The 24,360-nt window shown below is 44.6% G+C and overlaps 1 protein-coding gene across 1 annotated transcript in view; it reads left to right on the top strand.

The window, feature by feature from the left end:
• The first annotated feature begins 673 nt into the window (after positions 1-673).
• LRRC69 (leucine rich repeat containing 69) overlaps positions 674-24,360 on the top strand; it is a 45,899-nt gene continuing 22,212 nt past the window's right edge. The window contains exons 1-5 of the mRNA XM_084848016.1: positions 674-881; positions 3,152-3,278; positions 9,137-9,209; positions 10,916-11,111; positions 12,301-12,372. Of these exons, the coding sequence (XP_084704142.1) occupies positions 699-881; positions 3,152-3,278; positions 9,137-9,209; positions 10,916-11,111; positions 12,301-12,372 (651 nt within the window). The 5' untranslated portion in view covers positions 674-698. The remainder of the gene's footprint in view (positions 882-3,151; positions 3,279-9,136; positions 9,210-10,915; positions 11,112-12,300; positions 12,373-24,360) is intronic.

Below are 24,360 nucleotides of genomic sequence, written 5' to 3'. Positions count from 1 at the left end.
GTTTCCATCAGCCCCAGCCAGCATTGACAATAGTAAGGGATTATGGGAGTTGTAGTCCCAAACCGCTGGAGGTAACAATGTTGCCTTTGGTGCATATAATTCAGAAGTTATGGCCACCTTTCTGCCCTTGGTATCCAGAAGACTCAGTGTTGTGTTTGTGATTTGCAAAATAAACCTGAATCCACAGTCAATTTTTAACATCTTTTTTTCCCTCCATGAAATTTTATTTTACTTCGAAATAAAGTTAACAAAAAACATACATAATACATCAAGATCACTAAAGAAACAAAGGAATACACTAATTATAATTCCTATCCACGTGCAAAGTATAATTATCCATCTGAGAGCTATGATTCCTCCCTGCGCCCCGTTCGAGCATATCAGACCTTTTTTGTCCAAGACCTGCAGCCAAGCTTCCACTTTCTCCCCTCACTTTCCCTCTTCCCTGCCCCTGATTCCCACCACTGAGACCCGCCTTTCCCCTGCCTCCCAGAGGCCGGCCTTCGCTCCCTTACTTGTTCCTGCCCTTTCGGCCGCCGTAGTATACGGACGTTACCATGGCCACGCGCTTGCTCCCGCGCTCAAAACGAGGCGTCGCTTCCCCGTTTCCACGACGACGGGGAAAGCGGCCTTGTTTACCTGCGCTGTTGCTATGGCGCCGTGGCCGGACCACGCTCCCGGCCGGAGAGAGAGGAAACATGGCGGACTGGCAGCTGGTCCGGGCGTTGCGGGGAGGACCCGGGACTCGCGCCCTCTCGCTGACAGCGCGGGGGCTACATCGCCTGCCCCGGAGCTTGGGGAAGATGAACGGCCTGGAAGAGCTCAGCCTGCGGGACAACAGGCTTCACCGGCTGCCCCAGGAAATGGAGGCACTGAGCCGGGTGAGGTGGCCCTGGAGATCCCCTGTCGACTGAGGCACGTCGAGAGGAGTCCCTCCTGTCGGTTCAAACCCCTTTCACCCCTCTCTGTCGCCACCATTTCTCCCTCCTAGCCCTGTTCTCGTGTCTTTTAATAAGAGCCTCGCACGGCGTTATTTAGCCTAGCATGTAAATAGTGCCATAGAAAAAGCTCCATTTCTTGGTTGACAGTGCTAGTGAGGACTCATACAAAGTTCATACCCTATAAATCTGGAATAATCCCGAACAATCACCGCCCTTTCCTTCCATAGGCAAGTGGCTTGGAATCCCCATTTTATATGGCATGGAAAGAATGGAGGAAAGCCTGCTGTTCAGCAGTCTTGACTGTTACAATTCTGTATTTCTGGGAGGTGCTCTTTGTAATGCAGAGCAGCCTAAAAGGAGGATAGCTCAACATGCAGCATATGTAGGTATTTCTAGTTACACATTTGAGGCACAATCCTATGTATGTTTAGACAGAAAAAGGTCCTACAACTCTCAGCATTCCACAGCCAGCTGTGATGGTTTGGGAATGCTGGGAGTTGTAGGGTTTTTTTCTGTCTAAACGTGCATGATTGAGCTCTTTGAAAACGAGACTGCTCCTATAGTAGTTCTTATAGAGAAGCATGCAGCTGGTCCTAAACAAGGAGCACCTACGGCCCTTCAAACCGGAATACAGGAGGCTTTTAAAATAAGGGCACTTGTGCTCCTTCTTTAAATAACTTGGATTTTTTGCCTTAGAATCATAGAATAGTAGGGTTGGAAGGGGCCTACAAGGCCATCGAGTCCAACCCCCTGCTCGATGCAGAGCAATAGTTTTGAACTTGATCCCCCAATGAAAATGCTACCATCTTACTATTTGTAAATAGAGGGCCCAAACCAAAGATTATTACTTTTAAATTCTGTTTCAGGGAGAGAGATTAAATTGTATACTTTACCATTTAAATCTGATTGACCCTGAGGAGCGTAACCTTAGTTTAGCTTAATTTCAGGGGTGTTTATCCTTAAATTAGGATAATCTTTAGGTAGATTTCGGATCAAATAGAAGATAGAGACTATAAAAATCTGGATTGAGGTGGAGGGAACAGTTCTGTACAATTTTCAATCTAAGCCTTTGTTTTAAATGGGTCATAAAAGTGGTTATAGAACTTTTTATTACAGACTGAAACTTGGCAGTACTGTAATTCAACCTAATATGCACTTTTTAAAACATTTTAAAAATGTTCTGGTAAAACTCAAATTACTTCAAAATACTTTTACAAAGTCCCATGACTGTGGCAAGAAAGTGTGTATTTTTCCACAATTGTAAAATATGTATGCTTCATGTTGAAAGCAGAGTTGTTGGAAGTGCTGGCTATACCACAATACATAATTATTTTGAGTAGCACTCAGCCAGCCTCTTTTCTCAGAATGGTTGCAGTCCTATCATGCTTTCTTCCTTGGCATATAGTGGATTTATATGTAGAAGCATTTGGTTCTCATTGCTTCTCCTTCGTAATTTTTGTTTTGGAAGTGGAAAAGATATTTGCCTTGTCATTCCAACATGAGGGGATTTTCAAAGCAATTTCTGATGGGGTCTCAGTGAAGCCGTGTTCTGTAATTTATCGGAGACCTCTTGCACCCCAAAGCTCACCAGCCATTGTGTCTGGTGGAAAATTTCCTAATGCCAAATATGATCTCCAACCATACCTTGTGCAAAAGCCACCCACCAAACCTTCCCATGGAAATTCTATGCTACCCAACATCCTGATGTCAATTATTTCTCCATAATTTTATTTTAATCTTGATTTTTGTTACTGATAACTGTCTTGAGCACCATTTTGTTTGGTGGAAAAGCGAGGTACACATTAAATAAGTAAATGAAATACTAAATCTCAATTCTTTTTGAGTCCATCCATAGCCAGATCTCAAGTTTGTGTTGATTACTTGAGAGGGGGGTCTAATGTTTTTCATGGTTTCTGTAGTCCATTATAACAGGTTTGTTATAATCCACTTGTTAATTCGAAAACTGAGGGTGGTTAATTCTTGAAATGACAGAGAGAGAGAGAGATATATATATATATATATATATATATAAATGTTGTTCAAAAAATAAAATTTTCTGTTGTATTCCGTTATTACTGGATATAGTTTCAGGTTTAAATAGTATTTCATGGTAATATGTATATGTAGTACTTCTGGTAAATGAGTGCCTTACTTTTTCAACCTTAGAGCAGAAATGATGCAAGTCTGTTTAATCAAATATCTGATTATAGTTGAAGGTACTAAATTTGGGAAACAACGTTTTTGAGGAAGTTCCTGAGCAACTGAAATACCTCAAATCCCTGCAGAAGCTTCATTTATTTGGAAACAAGATCACCAGAATTTCACCTTTAATATTTGGTAAGATCATATCATATCATATCCCGCTGAGTAGCAAATATTGTACTTTATACACACTTTAATGTATATGATACATGTTGGTCTGTTAAAGAAATCTTAATCTATTAATTATATGAGTTTCAAAGGCTGGGCATATACTTATTTACTCAGAAATAAGCCCTATTGTATTCAGTGGGATTATTGCCAGGTAAATGTGTATAGAATTGTAGCCTCAGATATTAATCAAATTACATAAAATTGCATTATTAGTAAAAAAAAAAAAAAAAAGTTTTTAACAAGGTGCTTTGTTTTGAGATGATGCATACACATGTTGTAGGAGGCATCATCTTAGATCTGAGAAAAAAAACATTTCCTGTTGTGAGAAAATGTATTTTTGAAGATGGTGACTGCCTTCTATGGATTTTATAAGAACCTAAATTTAAAAAGAATCTGAATTGATTAATGTAGACAAGCTTTTTAGTCCCTCAAATGGTTTCTAATCAATTAATCTTTGTAAACCTCTCAGAGAGCTTTGGCTATTGGGTGGTGTGGAAATGTAATAAATAATGGATAATACAACTGTAATTGGCTAAGGGTGCTACTAGACAGCATCTGATGGCCATAGGTTTTTCGTTTTCTGGGAACCGAGCTCAGAGCCAGTGCTCTGAGGTCAGTTCCCAGAAAACCACCTTCTCTCCCCTTCACCCATCGCCTCATAGATGGCGTGATTTGTCCCTGGCTCCGCACTCATAAGAGCAGTGTGGAGTGGGGGGAAAGGGGGTGTTCCTGGGGGCAGGAAGGGGAGGGGATGGTGTAAGCAGCATTACAATGCTTTCTATGTGCCATCTGGCCGCCCCCCTGCTCCAAGACACCCTGGCTAGACAGGTGAAATCGGCTATCTAGCCACAAATGCAGGGTGGCCAGAATGCAGAGGAGAAGATCCCCTCTGCTCTCCGCCCAGTCTGCATTGGATAGTCAGCTGCTTCCAAGTTCGGAGGCGGCCAACTATACCCCATAGGATTGCGCCCTAAACTTTGTAGCCCAAAATAATTCCAAGAGTTTACTGTGTTTGTAGTTAATGTGTTGTGGCAGATCATAGAATCATAGAATAGTAGGGTTGGAAGGAGCCTACAAGGCCATCGAGTCCAACCCCCTGCTCAATGCAGGAATCCAAGTCAGAGCATCCCTGACAAGTGGCTCTCCAGCCTCGTCTTGAATGCTTCCAGTGTGGGAGAGCCCACTACCTCCCTAGGTAATTGGTTCCATTGTTGTATTGCTCTAACAGTCAGGACGTTTCTCCTGATGTTCAGCCAGAATCTGGCTTCCTGTCACTTGAGCCCATTATTCTGTGACCTGCACTCTGGGATGATTGAGAAGAGATCCTGGCCTTCCTCTCTGTGACAACCTTTCAAGTACTTGAAGAGCGCTATCATATCTCCCCTCAGTCTTCTCTTCTCAAGGCTAAACATGCCTAATTCTTTCAATCTCTCTTCATAGGGCTTTGTTTCCAGTCCCCTGATCATCTTTGTTGCCCTCCTCTGAACCCTCTCCAGTTTGTCTGCATGCTTCTTAAAGTGCGGTGCCCAGAACTGGACCCAGTACTCAAGATGAAGCCTAACCAGTGCTGAGTAGAGGGGAACTAGTATCTCCCAGGATTTGGAAGCTATGTTTCTATTAATGCAGCCCAAAAAAGCATTGGCATTTTTTGCAGCCACATCACATTGTTGGCTCATATTCAGCTTGTGATTGACAACAATTCCAAGATCCTTCTCGCTTGTAGTGTTGTTGAGCCACTTATCCCCCATCTTGTAACTGTGCATTTGGTTTCTTTTTCCTAGGTGCAGAACTTGGCATTTATCCCTATTAAATGTCATTCTGTTGTTTTCTGCCCAGCACTCCAGTCTATCCAGATCACTTTGAATTTTGTTTCTGTCTTCCAAAGTATTAGCTATCCCTCCCAATTTGGTGTCATCTGCAAATCTGATCAGCATTCCCTGCACCTCCTCCTCCAAGTCATTAATAAAAACGTTGAACACTGGACCCAGGACTGAGCCTTGCGGTACCCCACTCGTTACCTCTCCCCAGTTTGAGAAGGTCCCATTGATAAGTACTCTTTGAGTCCATTTCTGTAGCCAACTGTGGATCCACCGGATCGTTGTTTCATCTAGCCCACTTTGAGCTAGTTTGCTCATCAGGAGATCATGGGGCACTTTGTCAAAAGCTTTGCTGAAGTCGAGGTATATGATGTCTACAGCATTCCCATGGTCCACAAGGGAGGTTACTTGATCAAAAAATGAGATCAGATTTGTCTGGCAGGACTTGTTCTTGACAAATCCATGTTGGCTTCGAGTAATCACGGCATTGTTTTCAAGGTGCTTACAGATGGATTGCTTTATCATCTGCTCCAGAATTTTCCCAGGGATGGATGTCAGACTGACTGGTCTGTAGTTCCCAGGTTCCTCCTTTTTACCCTTTTTGAAGTTAGGGACAACATTAGCCCTCCTCCAATCATGTGGCACTTCACCCATCCTCCATGATTTCTCAAAGAGAATAGAGAATGGTTCTGAGAGTTCTTCTGCCAGTTCCTTTATTACTTTAGGATACAGTTCATCTGGCCCTGGAGATTTGAACTCATTCAAACTAATTAGGTGTTCCTTGACCATATGCCTCTTGATCTCAAGCTGCAATCCTGGCCCTTCAGCCTGTACTTTGCCTTTGCCAGGGGGGTCATAGACCCTCTTTTGGGAGAAGACTGAGCCAAAGTAGGAATTGAGCATCTCTGCCTTTTCTTTGTCATCTATTATCGTTTTGCCATCCTTATTTAATAGCTGAACAACCATTTCTTTCCTCTGCCTTTTACTATGCACGTAGCTGAAGAAAGCCTTTTTGTTGTTTTTAGCATCCCTTGCTAACCTCAGCTTGTTCTCAGCTTTAGCCTTCCTGACGCCATCCCTGCAATTCTGTGCTACCTGCCTGTACTCTTCCTTTGTTACTTGGCCTTCTTTCCACTTCCTATATGTGTCCTTTTTTGTTTTCAGGTCATCTCAAAGCTTTTTGTGAAGCCACATTGGCTTCTTCTGTTGTCTTCCACCTTTTCTTCTTGTTGGAATTGTTTGTAGTTGTGCCTTGAGAATTTCCTTTTTTAAAAGCTCCCACCCACCTTGGACTCCTTTTCTTGTTAGTGTCGCTTGCCATGGGACCTTACTGATCATTGTTCTGAGTTTATTAAAATCAGCTTTCCTAAAATCCAGGGTACGCATTTGACTACCCTCGGCTTTGGCTTCCCTTAGAACCAAGAACTTAAGTACATCATGATCTCTTTCCCCCAGAGTTCCTGTAACTGCTACTTTATCCACTAAGTCATCTCTGTTAAAGCCCTGTCAGTGGGCTTTATGAGTGCAGGCAACCTTTCAGTCATGTCTTTAATCCGTCCTCCTGGGAGACAACACACCTGGCAATTCCACTGGTCTTCACGACATACTTGGGTCTCGATCCCACGCAGCAAGGAGTCTCCCACTACTACCACTCTTCTTCTTGTTGTAGGCCTGGGTTTCATCGCCTCTGTTTGACTGACCTTCAGCCTCTTGCTCACTCTCATAGAGGTTCGCCTGTGATTCTTCCTCTGCAGGCTATCCTCCAGTCTCATCCACAGGTACCTGGAATCGGTTCCACAGCTCCACTGTTTCCACTGGTGCAGAGTGGCGTCTAGTTCTTCTTCTCCTAATTGTCACCCTTTTCCAAGGAGTATCCTCTACTCCATTTTTCTTCACCTCAGCATTTCCCACTTCTGCCTCAGCTTGCTGTTGCTCTTCAAGCTTCTGGTCTTTGCTTTGCTGCTGTAGTTCCCCCATTCTCTCCAAGAATTCTTCGTGTTCTCTTACTCCCTGGGGGGTCGACAGTCACCGCTCCAGTCCACTTACTTTTTCTTCCAGCAGCGTGATCAACTTGCACTTGTTGCAGGTGTAGGCCATGTTGTTCTCAGGCAAGAAAACAAACATTGCACACACATTGCAGGTCACCACTGCTGGAGAGTCTTGTCCTTCCATTGCCTCTTTTCCCTTTTTGTGTCTAGCTTTGTGATTGTTCTAGACTAGCCTGTGCCTGTTCCTCTACTCAGTAGAGGTTAAAAGCAGAGTCCCACTCTTAGCATCTGTCTCCTTTGTCTCTTCTACCACTGCAACTCCCCTGGCCAACTCCTGTTTGCTCCCCCTGTTCGCTCGCTCTGCTCAATTAGATCAGGCAAATCTTTCATATGTGCATCATCTTACCTGCTGCTCAATTAGGAAATTCTGTAATCAAATGCCTTCAAGAGAATTCTGGAATTAAAAATGAGATCCCAGTGCCTAATACAACCCAGTATAGCCTTCTGACCCAGGAGTAATAAAAGTGTCTCATCTCTGAGGTTTGCCAGATGAGAGACAGTAGTACCAGGCCATAAGAGATAGAACATTAGCACCCTTTACTGATTAGAAAAGAATCCAGATAAGGAAGTTCCAGTGTTAAATTTAGTGTTATGACTTTCACTTCACAGGGTTAAAGAGGGTACCATAAACAAGTAGCTACATAATGAGGCCAGATAGGCCATCAAATAAGTTATTAAAAACCCTCATCCCAGATCGTAAAGCTAGTAAAATATGTATAAGGTAACAAGCTTGCAAAACAGCATAATATATATAAAAAATATTTTTGTGTCAAAAGCATACCTGTAACATGTCAAAGAAAGCTAAAATGTTTGCATAAGTATGTTGTTATGCGCATTAATCTCAATAAGAAACTTCAAAATTCAATAATCTTATCTAAATATATAAATATTTAAAGTTGAAATGTTATCTTTAGAATTCTTAAATAAGAAATATACATTGTAGTAAAAACAGTTTAAACATATTTTATAACATCCAAAAAGTATATAAAAGAGACTCAGAATATGTAACAGTTGAAGCTATCCTTTAGGATCAGCTTTCCCTAAAGTGTTGCCTGTAGAATCAACCTAGTAAGCTTGATATTGATTATCATTAAGAACTAGCAAATATACTTGACTCTGCTTAGAAGCCTTGTTTAGAATGATGTTAGATGTTTCATGTGTTTGAATTTATGCATGCATAAGCTCTTGTATTTAATAGTGCTATGCTAATACTTTATAGTAAGTAACAAACAAACAAACAAACCTAATCTTATGTGAAAGAGTGTTACTTAAGAAATAGAATTCTGTATTGCCCATATCAAAAGTAAAGTATTGAGCTGGCTCTAAATAGTATCTGGCTTTAGAAAAAATCTGACTATATACACAGAAAACAAATAATCAGTGGCTGCCAATGTACTAACAATATATTTTAAAAGAATCTCTGAACCAAAACATATTCCATATTGGATGCTACTGGTAGGGCCTTTCAGTGACCTTTAGGCTGTCTATGACTCTTTATAGCCAAATTGGAACCTTCTTTCTGTCTTCATTTTTCCACTTCCAGCAGTCATTTAGGGTGCCACTCTATCCACATTTACCTGTGGATAGAATGTTCCATTAATTCCGGGGGACATTTCAGGGGAACTTGTTGCATGTAACCATGCATAGGACTGGGCCTTTAATGTTACTGTGGTTCATCCTATCCTTAACTCTCATTTGGGTTTCCATGACAATGTCTTCCCACCTATTTGAGCATTCTTTCTTGATCTCCTTTTGTAAACACTTCATCTCTACTAGAAACCGTTTGCTTATCTAGTCATCTAATGGAATAGTCACCCGTATTATATTCTTGGTCATTGAAAAAATGTATTGACAAAAATGTTTATATAGACATGGTCATATGAAACACAATGGGACATTAAGAAAATATAAAAATGCATAATGAAGCCTATTTATATAAAGTTGTCTTTCTTAATAGATGGATTACAGAATTTAGTACTCCTCAATCTGAACAATAACCAGCTTAATTATCTTCCTCCAGAGATTCACAGGTAATTTTGATTACTGTAAGGTTAATTTTTCACCTGAATTAACTGTACTTATCTGTTGGTTTTAATAATCAATATTTGTTGCTGTGAGATACGTTTGCCCATATTTATCTGGGCAAAAGACGTCACGTTACCCATGTACTTTACCAGCTTTTGTTGGTCTTCAAAGATCAATTAATCCAGAGAATTTTGTGTTGTCATGGAAAGACTCCTGATTTTTATGATATTTTTCTTATCTGGATAAAATGATCACATATCATAAAGATCTTGCTATAATTGCCTGTGTAGAAATGATATATAATTGTTTAAAAACTGTGACCTTTCCCCCACACTGTCTGGAAAAGTACATATTCAGGTGCAACTGGAACACTTATTTTTTTTGAAGGCCAAGCTATTTTTTTGAAGGCCAAGCTCTCTACATGAGGCTTTTATCCTGCGATTGAGATTGGTTACTCACCGAAGATTACAGGATCTTTACATGACGTCATCAGCTTCCAGGGCCTTTCCTGTGTCTTCTGACCTTTATCCTGTTTTTTTTTAAGATCGGGAATAATGAACTATTAAGATACAGCACGTTGAATTTCTCAATGAAAAGAGGAAGTCAAGCAAAAACAGGCACTATACCACAGTGCCATCTAGTGGCTGTATAATGAAACATATAGACCTCACAGATAGAGCGGGGAGGGAAGCGCATGTAAAGGGCCAAAGTTAATCACGCAAAGAACCCGGAAGTGGAAGCCCTGGTAAAATCATAGTATAAAAAGCCTCTATGTGGAGAAGCCCTGCCAGTCAGGAAGTGTCTGTATAATGGACCCAAATTCAAGAATCTGTTTTTTAATATTGAAAGACCAGAAACAATAAAATGTGAATTATTTGCCTTATTGACTTCAGATGCTTCAGACTATAGCATTAGAAAAACTGAAAACTCATCCCCTCCCTGGCTATCTAGCACACTTTACTTTTGCTTGAGATTTACCAGCTCAACTAGGAACTGCTTCTTTTCTGCCGAAATTGGTACTGCACCGAAGAAACTTAAATTCTCATATTATATTCACACGCATGCAAAAGGCCCTGACTTCTCATCAATTTGGGTGAGAAGTGGAGAAGAACCAAAGGCTGCCAAGTCTGTTTATACCATACAAGAAGTGTGTGTGTGGCGGGGTTGGGGGGGGGGGGAGAAAAATGTAAACCCTATAGCAGCCTTTCCAAACTTGGTGTCCTTCAGATACTTTGGACTACAACTCCAAGCATCTCTGGCCATTGACCATGCTGTGTGGGGCTGATGGGAGTTGGTCCAAAACATCTGGAGAGGATCAGGTGGGGAAGGCTGCACTATAGGGTTTAGGCTCCCCCCCCCCCTTAAGCAGGCTCTTCCTGGAAGGAAGTGACCCACCCACCCCTTTCTTGCATGATATAAATAGACTTGGCAGCCTTTAGTTCTTCTGCATTATAGGACTAGCTCTGCCCTATCACAAATGTATGCAAACAAAATAGTAATTGAATTAACTTTGAGCTAACTTTCAGGCTTTTTTTCTACATATTGTGCAGTGACAAGTGGTATATCTAATTAATAGCTTCCAACCCTAAATGTATACAGTTAAAATCTACCTACATGTAAGCAATATAGAAAATCATTAATATTTCATGAACAAACAAAAGCAAAATAGACTTGGAGGCCATTATTTTGAAATGCTTTGTTCTTTTCATAGGCTTGAAAACCTTGAATGTGTGAGTTTAGACAATAACCACCTGGAAAGTATTCCCAAAGAATTGTGTTATCTCCAAAAGCTACGTGAACTCCATTTGTCCCACAATTCCATCATTGCCCTCCCTCAAGAGATTAAATACCTGACAAAACTGAAGATCTTGATTTTGTCAAGAAATCAAATAGAAGACCTCCCTGATGTGAGTGGTGGCGTGCTTTGGAAAACAGCATCATCTTGAGCGTTGTGAAGTCAGATGTTGTCTGTTGGGGGTTTTTTTTAGTGCTTTAGTCAGCTCATCTATGATAAACTTTGTTATGTAGTATATGCACATGGTATATAATAAGAATGAAGCTTCTGCAGCAGTATGTAAGAGGATAAAGTCGTACTTCAGTCCCATTTAAATCAGCAAGACTGACAGTCATCACTAACTTGTCCCACTGGTGTCAGTGGGATTAAAGCATGACTGACTACTTCTGGATTCAACCCATCGTCTTTAGTAGGCTGGTCATTTACTTTTACTCTCTTCATACTGTAGCACACCAATGAAAGATTACTCTTGGGCTACAAAACTGTACCTATTTACCTGAGAGTAAGCCCCATTATATTTAATGGGGCCTACTTTTGAGTAGTCATGCATAGAATTGCACTGTTAAAAAATTATAAGTAACAGCTTCAGTATTTAGAGTTAAGGGCACAATCTTGTGCACGTTGAGACAGAAAAAAAAGCCCTACAATTCCCAGCGTGTCCCAGTCAGCATGGCTGGCTGGGGCATGCTGGGAGTTGTAGGACTTTTTTCCGTATAAACATGCATAGGATTGCGCCCTACAGGTAACAACCTTTAGTTACATAGAACTAAACAGGGACAGTGATGTGCAGTGGTTAGAATGTCAGACTAGGACTGGGGAGACCCAGTTTCAAGTCCCTGCTCAGTCATGAAGCTTGTTGAGAGATCTTGGGCCAAATATGATCTTTCAGCCTAACTTACTTCACAGGGCTGTTGCAAGCATAAAATGGTAGGAAACCAGGTATACTGCTTTGAGCAGCTTGGAAAAATGGCAGTATAAATGTAGTGAATAATAACTGATAACCGTAGAGTCAAATAGCTAGATACATTTACTCTAGATTATTTGATTTAATACAAAAAAAATTAAAATCTGACTCCCCTGAGAAATCATTTTCAGCTTCCTTTTAATTGTTATTTTCCTACTCTTCCTACATCTAAACATTTGAGGCTGTAATCCTATATGTATGTACCTGGAAGCAAGTGGTGTTGTACTCAGTGAGGCTTACTTCTGAGTAGATGTGCCTATGATTGCAATAAGAATGTACTACAATGTTATTAATAAATATTTGGTTTTTACTCAATTTCTTTATCATCTTTAACTAGGGACTTTGCAAAATGAAGAGGCTTAAAGTTCTAGATGTAGCAGGAAACAATATTCAGATTTTCCCTACTGAAGTAAGTATGAGTATTAATAAATCTCTTCAGTAGAATAATCTGTAAATTGTGGAAATTAGTAAAATGAATTTCAGAAATATGAAGTGGGAATACATACATAGGAATATGCTTGTATTAGTTATAAAAATATGCTTGATTCAGATACTTGAGTTCATTTGTTTTTGAAATATACAACAAGACTTTCCTTCAAATAAGCCCAAGGCAACTTACAAACTATCTACAAAAATAAAGATGATCATTTAGGCCACAATCCTATGAACACTTACCTGGGATTAAGCCCCACTGAACCCAGTGTGACTTATTTCTGGGTAAACATGCATAGGATTGGGCTGTAAAATAGTGTAAAATACATGTAATAATAAAAAGGAGAAAAGATCTACTGTAATAAATCAACTCAAGGAATTTCCTAAAGTTTTCATCTGCTCCCTAAAAGGAGCAAAACCCTCACCAGCTAATAAAGAATACACAAAGCACAAGTTATTAAAAACAAATACCATGCAGGAAACATCCCCCCGCCCCCCCATACCTCTGTACTCAAAGGTCTGGGCTTGGGGAAGAATCCTGATCAGTGTACCTGTCTTTCCAGTCTGAACCAATATAAATGGAAATTTGAAAGCCACTTAGTGCACAATGTATGTTCCTTTCTTTGATCTTCATTATAAATTTACTGACAAAGAGAAAATACTATGGAGGTTGTAGATTCCTCTCTTCTTTAGCCCATATTATTGCGCTGCCATTTTTTTAAAACAATCTTGGGCAACTTGTAGGCCAAAGCATCTGGAGGGCCACAACTCCCATCAGCCCTCACCATTGACTATGCTGGCTAGGATTGATCCGAGTTGTAGGCCAAAGCATCTGGAGGGCCACAAGTTGCCCATCCCTGTCTCTGGTCATGTGAAGATATTTCTTCAAAGCTAGAAGGAAGATGGGGTCATTCAGACATATGACCAAACCATGGGGCCTTGGGCATGTGTATGCCCTCCTTCCTCCTTTCCCTCGAGCATAACGATTACTTCTTTCTGATGCTTGCTTGTAATAAACTGTGTTTGATCCTAGTTTGCAATCCTGATGTGCAGGTAAGTATAAACCATAGTTTACCCATTTGGACAAAATAGCAAAGTATGGGTTGCCACAAAGAAGGGTTGGACGAAGGGAATTGCTGTAAAGTAGAAGCATGCAAGCATGAGTGAGTCCTCTAAATGAACCCAGTTAATTTTAGGGCTGGTTTGGACACAGTGATCCAGGCTTAACCATGTTTATTAAGCTGGGTTTGAGTCATTTCTTAAGTTATCTTAACATCCAGTCCAGGAGGATTACTTAGAAAATAGTGGAATCCAGTGGATTTACAGCATCATGTGAAAGATGACAATTCCAGAAAAAAGGCTAGTGAGGAAGCACCCCTGAATTACTATAGTTTATATTTTATGAAGAAGTTGATTTAAAATAAGGGAAAGTGAAGCAAATGGGTTGGATTTACAAAACCCATTGTGTGAACCGCAAACACTTTCACTTGAGAATAGGGCTGCGCACGGACCCTCTGCTCCACTTTGGATGCTGCTTTGTATCCTCTGAAGTGACCCCTGTCCACTTTGGACTGATTCAGACCCCCTCCACTTCAACTCAGATCCGAATACAAAGCAAAATTTGGATGTCCAGATCATCCGTTTTTGGCGTATATCCATTGACATGCATGGGAAAACAAACGGTCATAACGTTTTCAGTTTTTATTCTACAGACATGAAACTTGGGGACCTCTCAGCCCCCCTGGATGGAACTCCACCTGTAAAATTTCAGACAGTTTGGCCCAGTGGCTTTTGTGCTAGGTGGAGTTTAAATTTGATGTTTTCCACAAAAACTCTCAAAGCAAAGAGCTATAACTTTTCCCTGTTTCAACAGAAGTGCTTGAACTCTGCCCCCACCCCCTCTGGAGGGCATCCCAACTGCCATAGTTCAGGCAGTGGAGCCCACTGGGTTTTGTGCTAGGCACAGGTGAAATTTGAGTTTTCCCGCAGAAACTCCTAAAGCACGTATGTGGAACCTTGACCCCTCCCAGCCCCTCTTGAGGGCATTGCACTGGCCAAAACTTAGGCAGTTTGGCCCACTGGATTTTGTGCTAGGCGCAAGTGAAATGTTCCCAGAAACTCAGACCAAACTCAGAAGGGATGGTGTGTTGACATATGTCACTATCCCTAATCTCTGCCTCAGGTTTCTTTGAAGTGCAAAACAACCCTTATGCATAAGAATGACCAGCTCAGCCTCTCTTTGTCTGAATACACACATTATCTGGCAGGCAGGCTGGAAGAGGTCTTTTTTTTTTTTAATTGCTTTTGTTTATTTCTAGCACACACTAAATAAGTATTGTGTGTGTATGTTATATTTTAATGTGGGGGGGGGGGCGGGGTTGGCCACACCTAATTTCAAACAGGTTTTAATTAAAAAACTGATTCTGGGGAACTGAGGGAACTGAAAGTGTAGCAAGTACACATAATTATCCAGTTCATGCAGTTGGTGATCTCTGATGACCTCAGGCTCTCAGTGGTCTTCTGACAGAGGCAGGAAGACACAGCAACTCTGCCAGGTAGGACCTGTGGTAGTTCTAGAGCTACTATGTGTTAACGAGCGCTTCTATAGGGAAGAGCTGCTTGGGGAGTGGCCAGGGACCTTTGGAATAGTTTCACTGGTTTTCTAAGTAAAGGATCTACAAAAGAAAGAGAAAGAGAGGAATGAATGAATGAATGGACTACAGTGCAATGCCTTGCCCACTAGGGCATATTGTGTAGGGAAGAGTGGCCTGGGGCCGCAAACCAGACAACACCAGGGCATATTCTCCAGGGAAGAGTGGCCTGTGGCCAGAAAGGCAGATACAAACTGAGTCAAGCCTGCCAAAAGGGCATATTCCATTATAGGGGATGACCGTGAGAGGTGACTGGGGCTCTTCTGCCCTGGGGCTAACAGCAAGAGCAAATGAAAGACAGATATGAAAAGTCCCAGTGTGCCGGGGGTAGGGGGAAAGGAGAAACAGTGCATCTCTCATCAGGCCTTGAAACTGGAGAATGTGCCGTACTCTTCTGCTGAGGTCATCAGACATCTCTGACATGTTGTCCACCTTCCTGGAAAGAGAGATCAGCCATGCCAGGAGGGCACATTGATTGGACAACAATGATGACAGCTGTCTTGACGGACTAAGGCAAGGGGGCTTGCACATGGCTGGCAGGGAGAGAGACATACCCATGAGTGCAGCGGGGTGCACATAAGCAATAGGCCCATGGCATCAAAGCCACTAAGCCTACCTATTCCTCCTAGGCACAGGGTGACCTGGTTGATCCTGCAATGCTTGTCCGAGAGGTAAGCCATGTGTACTCATGGGCATTACAGTGAAACTGGGAAAAGCTCATTAAATCGTTACGGTTCAGTTGGGCGGGGCGAGTGAGTGGGCAGGCCGGAGGAGGCAGGCACAGGCCGGAGGAGGCAGGCAGGCCTGTGGAGGCAGGCGCGGGCTGGCGGGGGCAGGCTGGCCGAGGCTGGTGGAGGCAGGCATAGGCTGGCAGAGGGAGGCCAGCGGAGGCATGCAGAGGCTAGCTGAGTGGACTACCCACTCCTTACTCTTGGAGGTAGTGATGACAAATAAAGGAACATCCATGGGAGGGCACTTCTGGTGCCAGGGAGGACGTGGTGGTGGTGGTGGGAACAATCCCGGACTCTACTACTAGCAATGGCTACAAGGGAGGGAACAGAGGAGATTAAGATACAGTACATGTATGGCCCTGTTGGGATGAGTACACTTGAAATCCTTTAACGAATGTCCATGGGAGGGCAATTCTGGTGCCAGGGAGGCAGGGTGGGGAAAACAATCCTGAACTCTGTGACTGCCAATGGTGTGTGTGTGTGGGGGCACAATCCCAGACTCTACGACCGGCAATGACTAGAAGGGAGGGAATAGAGGAGATTAAAATAATACAGTGGTCATGTGACCCTGTAACGAACATCCATGAGAGGGCAATTCTGGTGCCAGGGAGGCAGTGGAGGAAAACAATCCCAGACTCTACGACCAGTACTGGGTAATGAATAACGACATGGGAGGGGAAGTCTGGTGCAAGCAGCTGTGCTACTGCAAACCACAATAGCGTTGTTGCATAAAATGGAAAACATCTTGTTGCTGCTTCTTGGGAAACAGTACATACTTAATGAAGGATCTGGACAGAAAGAAAGAAGGAAAGGCAAAACTAATAAGAACAGAGGGTGGCGGAGAACCCGTGGGTGCAGCACATTGCACATATACAGCCCGTGATGTCAATGCCTCCAAGCCCAGCTATCCCACCCATAGATGGGGGATGGGGAACTGGGAGGGTGGCCTGGTGGATCTTGGGAATAGTTAATAATGCTTTTATTATCTATATAGTATTTTGTGTTTTTCTGCTCCCATATGGTACATTAGAGTTGCTGCAGTTAAAAATATCGTAGTTATTTCTTTAGTTATAGTGCAGTGTAATGCCGAGATGGCGCTGGGTAACTGGGATGTGCTGTTGCTGAAAGAGAGGACTGAGTGTAGGGCCTCCCTCCCTTAGTTTGGAGAGCAGAGGGCTGTGTCAACAGGGCATACAGGAGAGTAGCCTGGTTCCAGAAAAAGGAGAACAATGCCTTGCCCTTCTGCCAAGGGCCAGGGCAAGCCCAGGGCAAGCCAGGGCATCTGGCTCTTGGGAGCGGAAGCAGGACAGTGCCTTCAGAACAAACTACTCGGAAGAAGGAAGAAATAGGACAGGGCAGCTGCAATGAGTGCCAAATTAAAAAAACAGTTCCAAAGGAACAGTTCACGGAAGGAGTGAAGGAACGATCCCACAACAAGCTAGCTGTTTGCTTTTAAAAATCTAGGAAACCCAGATAGGAACGGAGAACAAAGGAATTTAAGAAGGAGCTGCAATGACTGCACGCACCCCCCTCCCAGATCTAACCAAACAACAGCCCTCTCCCAAAGGAACAGCTCACACAATAAACAAACACAGCCTTTCACTGAACTATATATACCTCCCTCCTCCACCACTCTCTCTGATTGGAGACTGCTGGCATAAGTACAGCCCTGGAGTTCTCATTTTCCAAAGCACACTCCCACCTCCTCCTCTGCTCACTTTCCCACCTCCCCCTCCTCCTGCGTCCGCTCACCTTCCCCCTCCCTCCTCCTCCTGGCCCTCCGTGTGAGCTTTCGGAAATTGAAGACAGCCTGTCTGGACTGCTCAGAAGGCATAAGAAGAGCTCTGAATATACGAGGTGGACAAGGCGCTTCATGGAGGAGGCTCTTCGCCTTGGGGCACCTTGGGGCTCGTCTGATCCACTTCATATCGTGACGAGGCACCTCCGAATCAGACTGCTTCACCTTGTTATTCGGGGTTCATACTGAGGCGGTGCACAGTCCTAGTGCCTTGCCCACCGGGGCATCTGACTCTTGGGAGCGGAAGCAGGACAGTGCCTTGCCCCGAATGGCCATTGCTTTTGGAAAGCGGACAGTGCCTAGCCCAGCAGGGCCATTGCTTCTTGAATGGGATGGTGCCTAGCCCAGAAGGGCCATTGATTTTGGAAGTGGATAATGCCTAGCCCAGAAGGGCAAATTTATACTTGAGATGGGACAATGACTAGCCCAACGGGGCATATTCTAGATGGACAACCGGCCTGGAGCTGGGCAGGTGGATGCGGAAACAAACCAAGGCCAAACCCATCAAGAGGAAACTTACATAGGGGAACACCCTGAGGGGTGACTGCAGCTCTACCACCTTGGGGCAAACAGGAAGAGCAAATGAAGGACAGATCAGATGCGGAAAGGAAAGTCCCTACATGCCAAAGGGAAGAGGGAAGGGAGTAACAGTGCATTACTCATAGGGACTTGAAACTGGAGAGTGAACCAGTCTCGTCCAGCTGAAGTAATACAGCAATCTACTGTTTTCAAGGGAAAAAACCCCCACCACCACAAGGCAGGCACCATGAAATTGAAAATAAAATCTTAAGTCAGTTATCCTGAGACTGAGGCAGGAAGCCTACACAGCTTGCCTGCCAGGAGGGCACATCCACATAGCAGACCCACGCCACGTCTGTGACATTGGAGGAAGACATAGAGGTGCTACAGCATCCCCTTACATTCAGGGCTACAGTCCTGCACTGAGCACACAGCCTGACATAATTAAGTATGGAGGAAGATGAGGATGATATATGTTCTGACTGGAGGACCCATAGAGATACATACATGGTAGGAGCATCCCCTTGATTTACTGCACTGAAGCTCAGCAAAACAATAATAGGAAGAATAGGAAGAATAAGTCCTACTTATCACAACAACAATAATAAACAAAACCTACTCCTGACTCAAATAAAGACAAAGGAAGGCTGCCAAAAGAAGGAGAAACAGCAGGGTGAATGTGACTGAGTGTGCTGCTCAGTCGCCCGAGGGCTTGAGGATGGGATAGCGCAGCAAGGACAGGTTAACTTTGAGGAGGGCCAGCTGCTCCACTAAGTCAGCATCCAAGCAGGAGTGGTGGGGTGTCACCATGTCTCCCGCCATAGAGAACACCCTCTCATTTGGGATGCTGGTGGGTGGGCAGCTGAGTCTTCCCCTGGCCACACAAGCCTGGTCCAGCCAAACCAGGCGGCGGGATGACCAGTAGGCCATGGGGTGCATGGACCAGTCCTCCATAGGCTCTGCCAGGTAATGCTGCACAGATGCTGTGGTGTCATCCTGGTGGGTGGGTTGGGTGCCTCTCCCCCCAGCTGCTGACTGCACTGCCTTGGCCCATAACCCCTGGCCTGTGGTCCTGCTGGGAGTGATGCCACTGGAAGGGTGGGAAATGGTCTCCCCACTGCCTCTTCCTTCTCTGGCACTTGCCCCACCAGGTTTTCCAGACACAGCATCCGGGAGTTGTCCCCACAAAGGCCATCTTTCAGGCGTGGATCATACATGATGGCCAACATGTACATCCTCTCCCAGTACAGAGGCTCTATCCACTGTAGTAGGCCATCCCTCAGCCTTGTCATCACTTCCCACACATCTGGCAGAAAGTGTCTGCCTGTGACAGGATCCCCAGTCTCCAGGAACTCATCCATCTTCTTCTGGAGATGCCTGGCCACAGGTATCACCTGGCTGAGGAGGGTGGTGCTGGTGCTCAGGGTCTCGGTGGCATCGAGGAACGGCTTGAAGACGACTACAAGCTGGGAGATGGCATCCCACTGCTGTCTGCCCAGGGGTGCCTGGATGGCAATGTCCTCAACCCTTGACACTTTGTGGACAGCACGCTGTTGCTCCAAAATATGCTCCAGCATGAGGTAAAAGGAGTTTCAGGGTGTTGCAATGTCCTGCACCAACCTGTGCTGCAGGAGCCCCAACTCCACCTGCTTCTCCCGTAGCAGCCTACTGCCCTTGACGCTGTGGTGGAAGTGCCCAGCCACCTTCCTGCAGCTCTCCAACAGGTTAATGGATGCTGGACATGGGGGTCGGATATGCTTTGGTGCTGCCCATTCCAAGGGCGTCGCTCATGGTCAGGCTGAAGATATGCTCCAATCTGCCATCGCACACAGCTTTCACCATGTTGGCTTCCCCATCGGTGACCATGTAACTGCTGCCAGGCCAGCCACCCCTCCACCATGCGGTTCATGGCCTCCGTAATCTCTGCTGCTATGTGGGACTGGTCCATGCCTTGTGTGTGAAGGAGGGCCCAGCAATACCCATCCTTCCCACCAGTCCTGGAAGTCCTGGCCACTACCATCCCTGGGGCTGCTCACCAGTGAGGCATCAGGGACAAGTAAGCATGTGCTCTGCCCTTGCTGGAAAAAACGTCCAAGGTGAAGTGTACCATCTGTGATTCTGCCTGGCGCAGATGGTCCAGCACTTTCTCCCGGCATGCCTGGTACAGGGAGGTGTGACATGGCAGCTTGTAGTAGGGCACCACCAGGGCCATCAACCTCTTGAACCCCATATTTTCAACGAGGCTGAATGGCTGGTCGTCCAATGCCTCCATCTCACAGATGCAGTTGGTGATCTGGTCAGGTGCTGGAAACCTCCATCTGGTGGACCCATACTTCCCCCCCCACCCCATCTCTTCCATGGTGGCCTGCCTAAGCCTCTTGGGGGTGAGAGATGGACAGCTTGCAGGAGTTCTGGCAGCACTACCAACCTTATGCTTGCTCCTGCTGTCTGCCTGCTTGGACATAGGTGCCTCTTCCCTGAGCAAGACTGATTGGTGGTGCCTCCCTAAGTGCAGGAGCAGGCTGCTGGTGCAGTAGTGCCCTGGCTGTTTCCCTCTGCTCAGAGACACCTTGCAGTGGCAGCAGATGGCAGTGCTGGGATCCGCTTCCAGTTCAAAGTGGTCACACGCAGTGCTGCCCTGATGTTTCAGTGGAGGAGACACAGACGGCCTATCTTGAGTCTGGGGGGTCGCCACACGAGCAGGGGGAACAATAGAGGAGGGACCGGGTGCTGGAGCCTCTGCCTGCTGCTCCTCCTCCAAGACACCCTGGAGGATCTCCTCCTCTTCGCCCTTCATCACACTGAGGATATCAGACACCTCTGACCTGACATCCATCAGTGGGCTCCCCTCTTCCACTACAGAAGGAGATGCTGCTCCTCCTTTGGCAAGGGTGCGACTACTGCTGCTGCCCCCTGCCAGCCTCTTCAAACAGTGACCTCTGGGCACTGCAGCTGGCCTCTGCACTCTGCTACCCTACTGCACTGGGACGCACTATCCAGACTAGGGGACAGCCAGCTTGCCTAATGGTGCTGCTAGTGACAACAGCACCTTGCCCACCTCTGCCCCTGCCAAGACCCTGAAGATGCCTCATATTGGGCTGGCTTGTTTTGCTACACAGTGGAGTGCTGTTAGAATTACAAGTTAATTAATATGAATAATATGTGTAGTGCTTTTACCACTGTCTTGTGATGTGGATATATGGCTTTGCTGGACCACAACACAAGCACACGCACACACACACACAAGAACAAAAGCAAAGCAAAGACAGAACTACCTAAGCAAAGAAAAGCGTTTTTTAATTTATTGTTTTATAGTTAATTTTCTTCTAGGGAAGACATGTAAAGTTCAAGAATTACAGGAGGATAGTTAAGATAAGAGCCAAGAGCAAGCAAAGAATAGGAAAAAAAACCCTTTATGTTTTGGGAGGATCAAGACAGAAAAGAAACAGATGGTTCACTTCAGGGGAGGGGGCAAACACTAAACAAGTAGGCTGGTATAATGTATGCTTTTAGTTAAGAATTTCAAAAGAAAGAAAAAACTAAATGGTTGAATATTAATTTAAAAGGGTGGGGGGAATGGAGGAACATGCCCAGAAGTTAATGTTTGTTTTTAAAAATTGATATAAGTGGGTTTTTAAAAATCTAGAAAAGACAGAGTTGAATGAAAAAATGACAAGGAACAGAACAAGCAGCAGTGAGGGCCAAACTCAAAAAATAAACACAGCCTTTTCCAGAGTCCACAAGTGACCACCTTGACCACCTCACGCAATGAATAATGGAAAAGTGTGGCAGGGGTGGGGGAAGCATAGCAACAAGCGAAGAACAGTTACGTTTGTTTATAAAAATCTTGAAAAGACAAGAGTGGAATGAATATATAGAATGAACGTCTTGGAGGAAGGAAGAAATAGGACAAAGCAGCTGCAACGAGTGCCAAACTTTAAAAAAATAAACAGTCCCAAAGGAACAGCTCACGCAAGGAGCGAAGGAACAATCCCATGACAAGCTAGCAGTCTGCTTTTAAAAATTTAGGAAACCCAGATAGGAATGGAGAATGAAGGAATCTAAGAAGGAGCTGCAATGACTGCACACCGCCCCCTAATCTAACAAAACAACAGCCCTCTTCCAAAAGAACAGCTCGCACAATAAACGAATGCAGCCTTTTGCTGAACTATATATACTCCCCTCCTCCACCACTCTCTGATTGGAGACTGCTGGCGTAGGTACAGCCCTAATGTTCCCATTCACCAAAGCACACTCCCTCCTCCTCCGCTCGCCTTCCCGCCTCCCCCCTCCTCCCACGTCCGCTTGCCTTCCTCCTGACCATGTGAGCTTTCAGAAGTTGATACATTTTGGAGATCGCCTGTCTGGACTGCTCAGAAGGCATAAGAACAGCTTGAATATATGAGGCGGTTGAAGCACTTCATGGAGGAGGTGCTTCGCCTCAGGGCACCTCGGTGCTTGTCTGATCTGCTTCATATCACGATGGTAAAGGTAAAGGTGTCCCCAACTAGTCGTGTCCAACTCTCATCTCCGGTGCTTATCTCCATTTCTAAGCTGAAGAGCCAGCGCTGTCCGAAGACGCTTCCGTGGTCATGTGGCCGGCATGACTGAACACCGAGGTGCACGGAATGCTGTTACCTTTCCTGCTGAAGCGGTACCTATCTACTTGCAATTTCTTGCTTTCGAACTGCTAGGTTGGCAGGAGCTGGGACTGAAGATGGGAGCTCACGCTGTCACGCAGCACTCGGGTCTCGAACTGCTGTCCTGCCGATCTTCTGGTCTGCAGTTCAGCATCTTAACCACTAAGCCACCGCGGCCCCATTATCACAATAAGGCACCTCCAGTTCAGCCCGCTTAGCCTCGTTATATGGGCTCCATACCAAGGCAGTGCACAGCCGTACTTGAGAACTCACTTTGCAAGCATAGTCTCTGACTTTTTAAAACTGATTCTGGGTCTCCCAACTCTCAGGAGTGGCTTTTCAGGGGGCATATGGGGCTGCAGTGGGTAAGAGGAGGCAAAAAGGTCTTGTTGTGTGATGGGAACTCTGCTCACAGTTCCCTGAACTCCCATGCAAAATATGGAAATGCTTCCAGACTAGGCTTTTATCGCACCATCCTCCTTAATTCACAGAATTTTACCGGGGGGGGGGGGGGGGGCTAGCTGATGTTGTCTTCCACTCATAACCCCCGGGTGTTTTCCTACCACTTCTGTCTTTTTTCTTATTGCATAAAATCCGTTAGGGAAAAAAAAAGCTGAAATAGCTGCATAGTGCCTTCTGATGGTTAGTGTTAGGACCCCTCTCTCTGGAAGCAGCCAGAGTTCTAGGAGAGGATGTTTGAATGCATGCTTGCAGTAATATCAACAATCACTTGAGGGCAGCACTAAATTATGTCATACAGCTCAAGTCTTGTTTCTCAGAAAACATTGTCACGCAGGAAACAATTTTCTACAAGATTTGAATTTTTGGACTTTGTGCCCGATGCAGCAATAATAAAATTTATGTGAGCAACAACCTGTAACTACAAAATGATCGCCCACTGTAGATACATTAAACAGCAACCATGATTGCTGCAAATGCAGTAGTGTTCCCTTTAGCAGTATGGATGGCATACACTCAGGCAGATGGTGTTTCAAATGTCTATATGCATGTGTCTGTCATTGCAGTGCTGTAGGAAACACCAGTTTAACACCAGTATTACATGTATTTGCTATGTAGCATGAATAAAGCTGTCTTTAGACACTAATGGCTTAGCTTCCCTAACAAAGATGGGCCTTCTATGAGGTAATGGTCTGGTTCACATGAAACAACTAACTATGGGTTAAACCCATAGTTAGTCGGGGCTGTGCTGGACCAAGCAAGTGTGCTGCCTCCCAGGGAAGCCCTGTTCCTGGGTTGTTTGATTTGGAACCCTGGGTTGTTGAGGGACAAACAACCCAGAGTTCAAACCTATGTTTTGTCGTTGGGTTAAAACTCTAGGTTGTTTGTCCCTCAACAGCCCAGAGTTCCAGGTTCAGATGAAATCAGATGCAAAACAGAAGTAGTGAGTGTGTGACCATGACAATTCATGGGATAAGCAACCCGTGAATTGCCATTATTTGTGAACCAAGTGGTGCCATTAATTTTAATAATAGCAGAGTGGGCGGCAGAGATCTGACCCACTGTATTCTATGATAGATACAGGATAAATTCAGCTGTGCCATTTGTGTACATAACAAAAGGACTGAAAAGAAACAAACGTTCCCATATGCGTACATTACACTTTTT

Source organism: Heloderma suspectum, chromosome 4, assembly GCF_057233095.1.
Source record: "Heloderma suspectum isolate Gila_16-S chromosome 4, 16-S_ref, whole genome shotgun sequence".
NCBI classification, from domain to species: Eukaryota; Metazoa; Chordata; class Lepidosauria; order Squamata; family Helodermatidae; genus Heloderma; species Heloderma suspectum.
The sequence above is the reverse complement of the archived record's forward strand: the minus strand, read 5'-3'. Positions and strand labels throughout refer to the sequence as shown.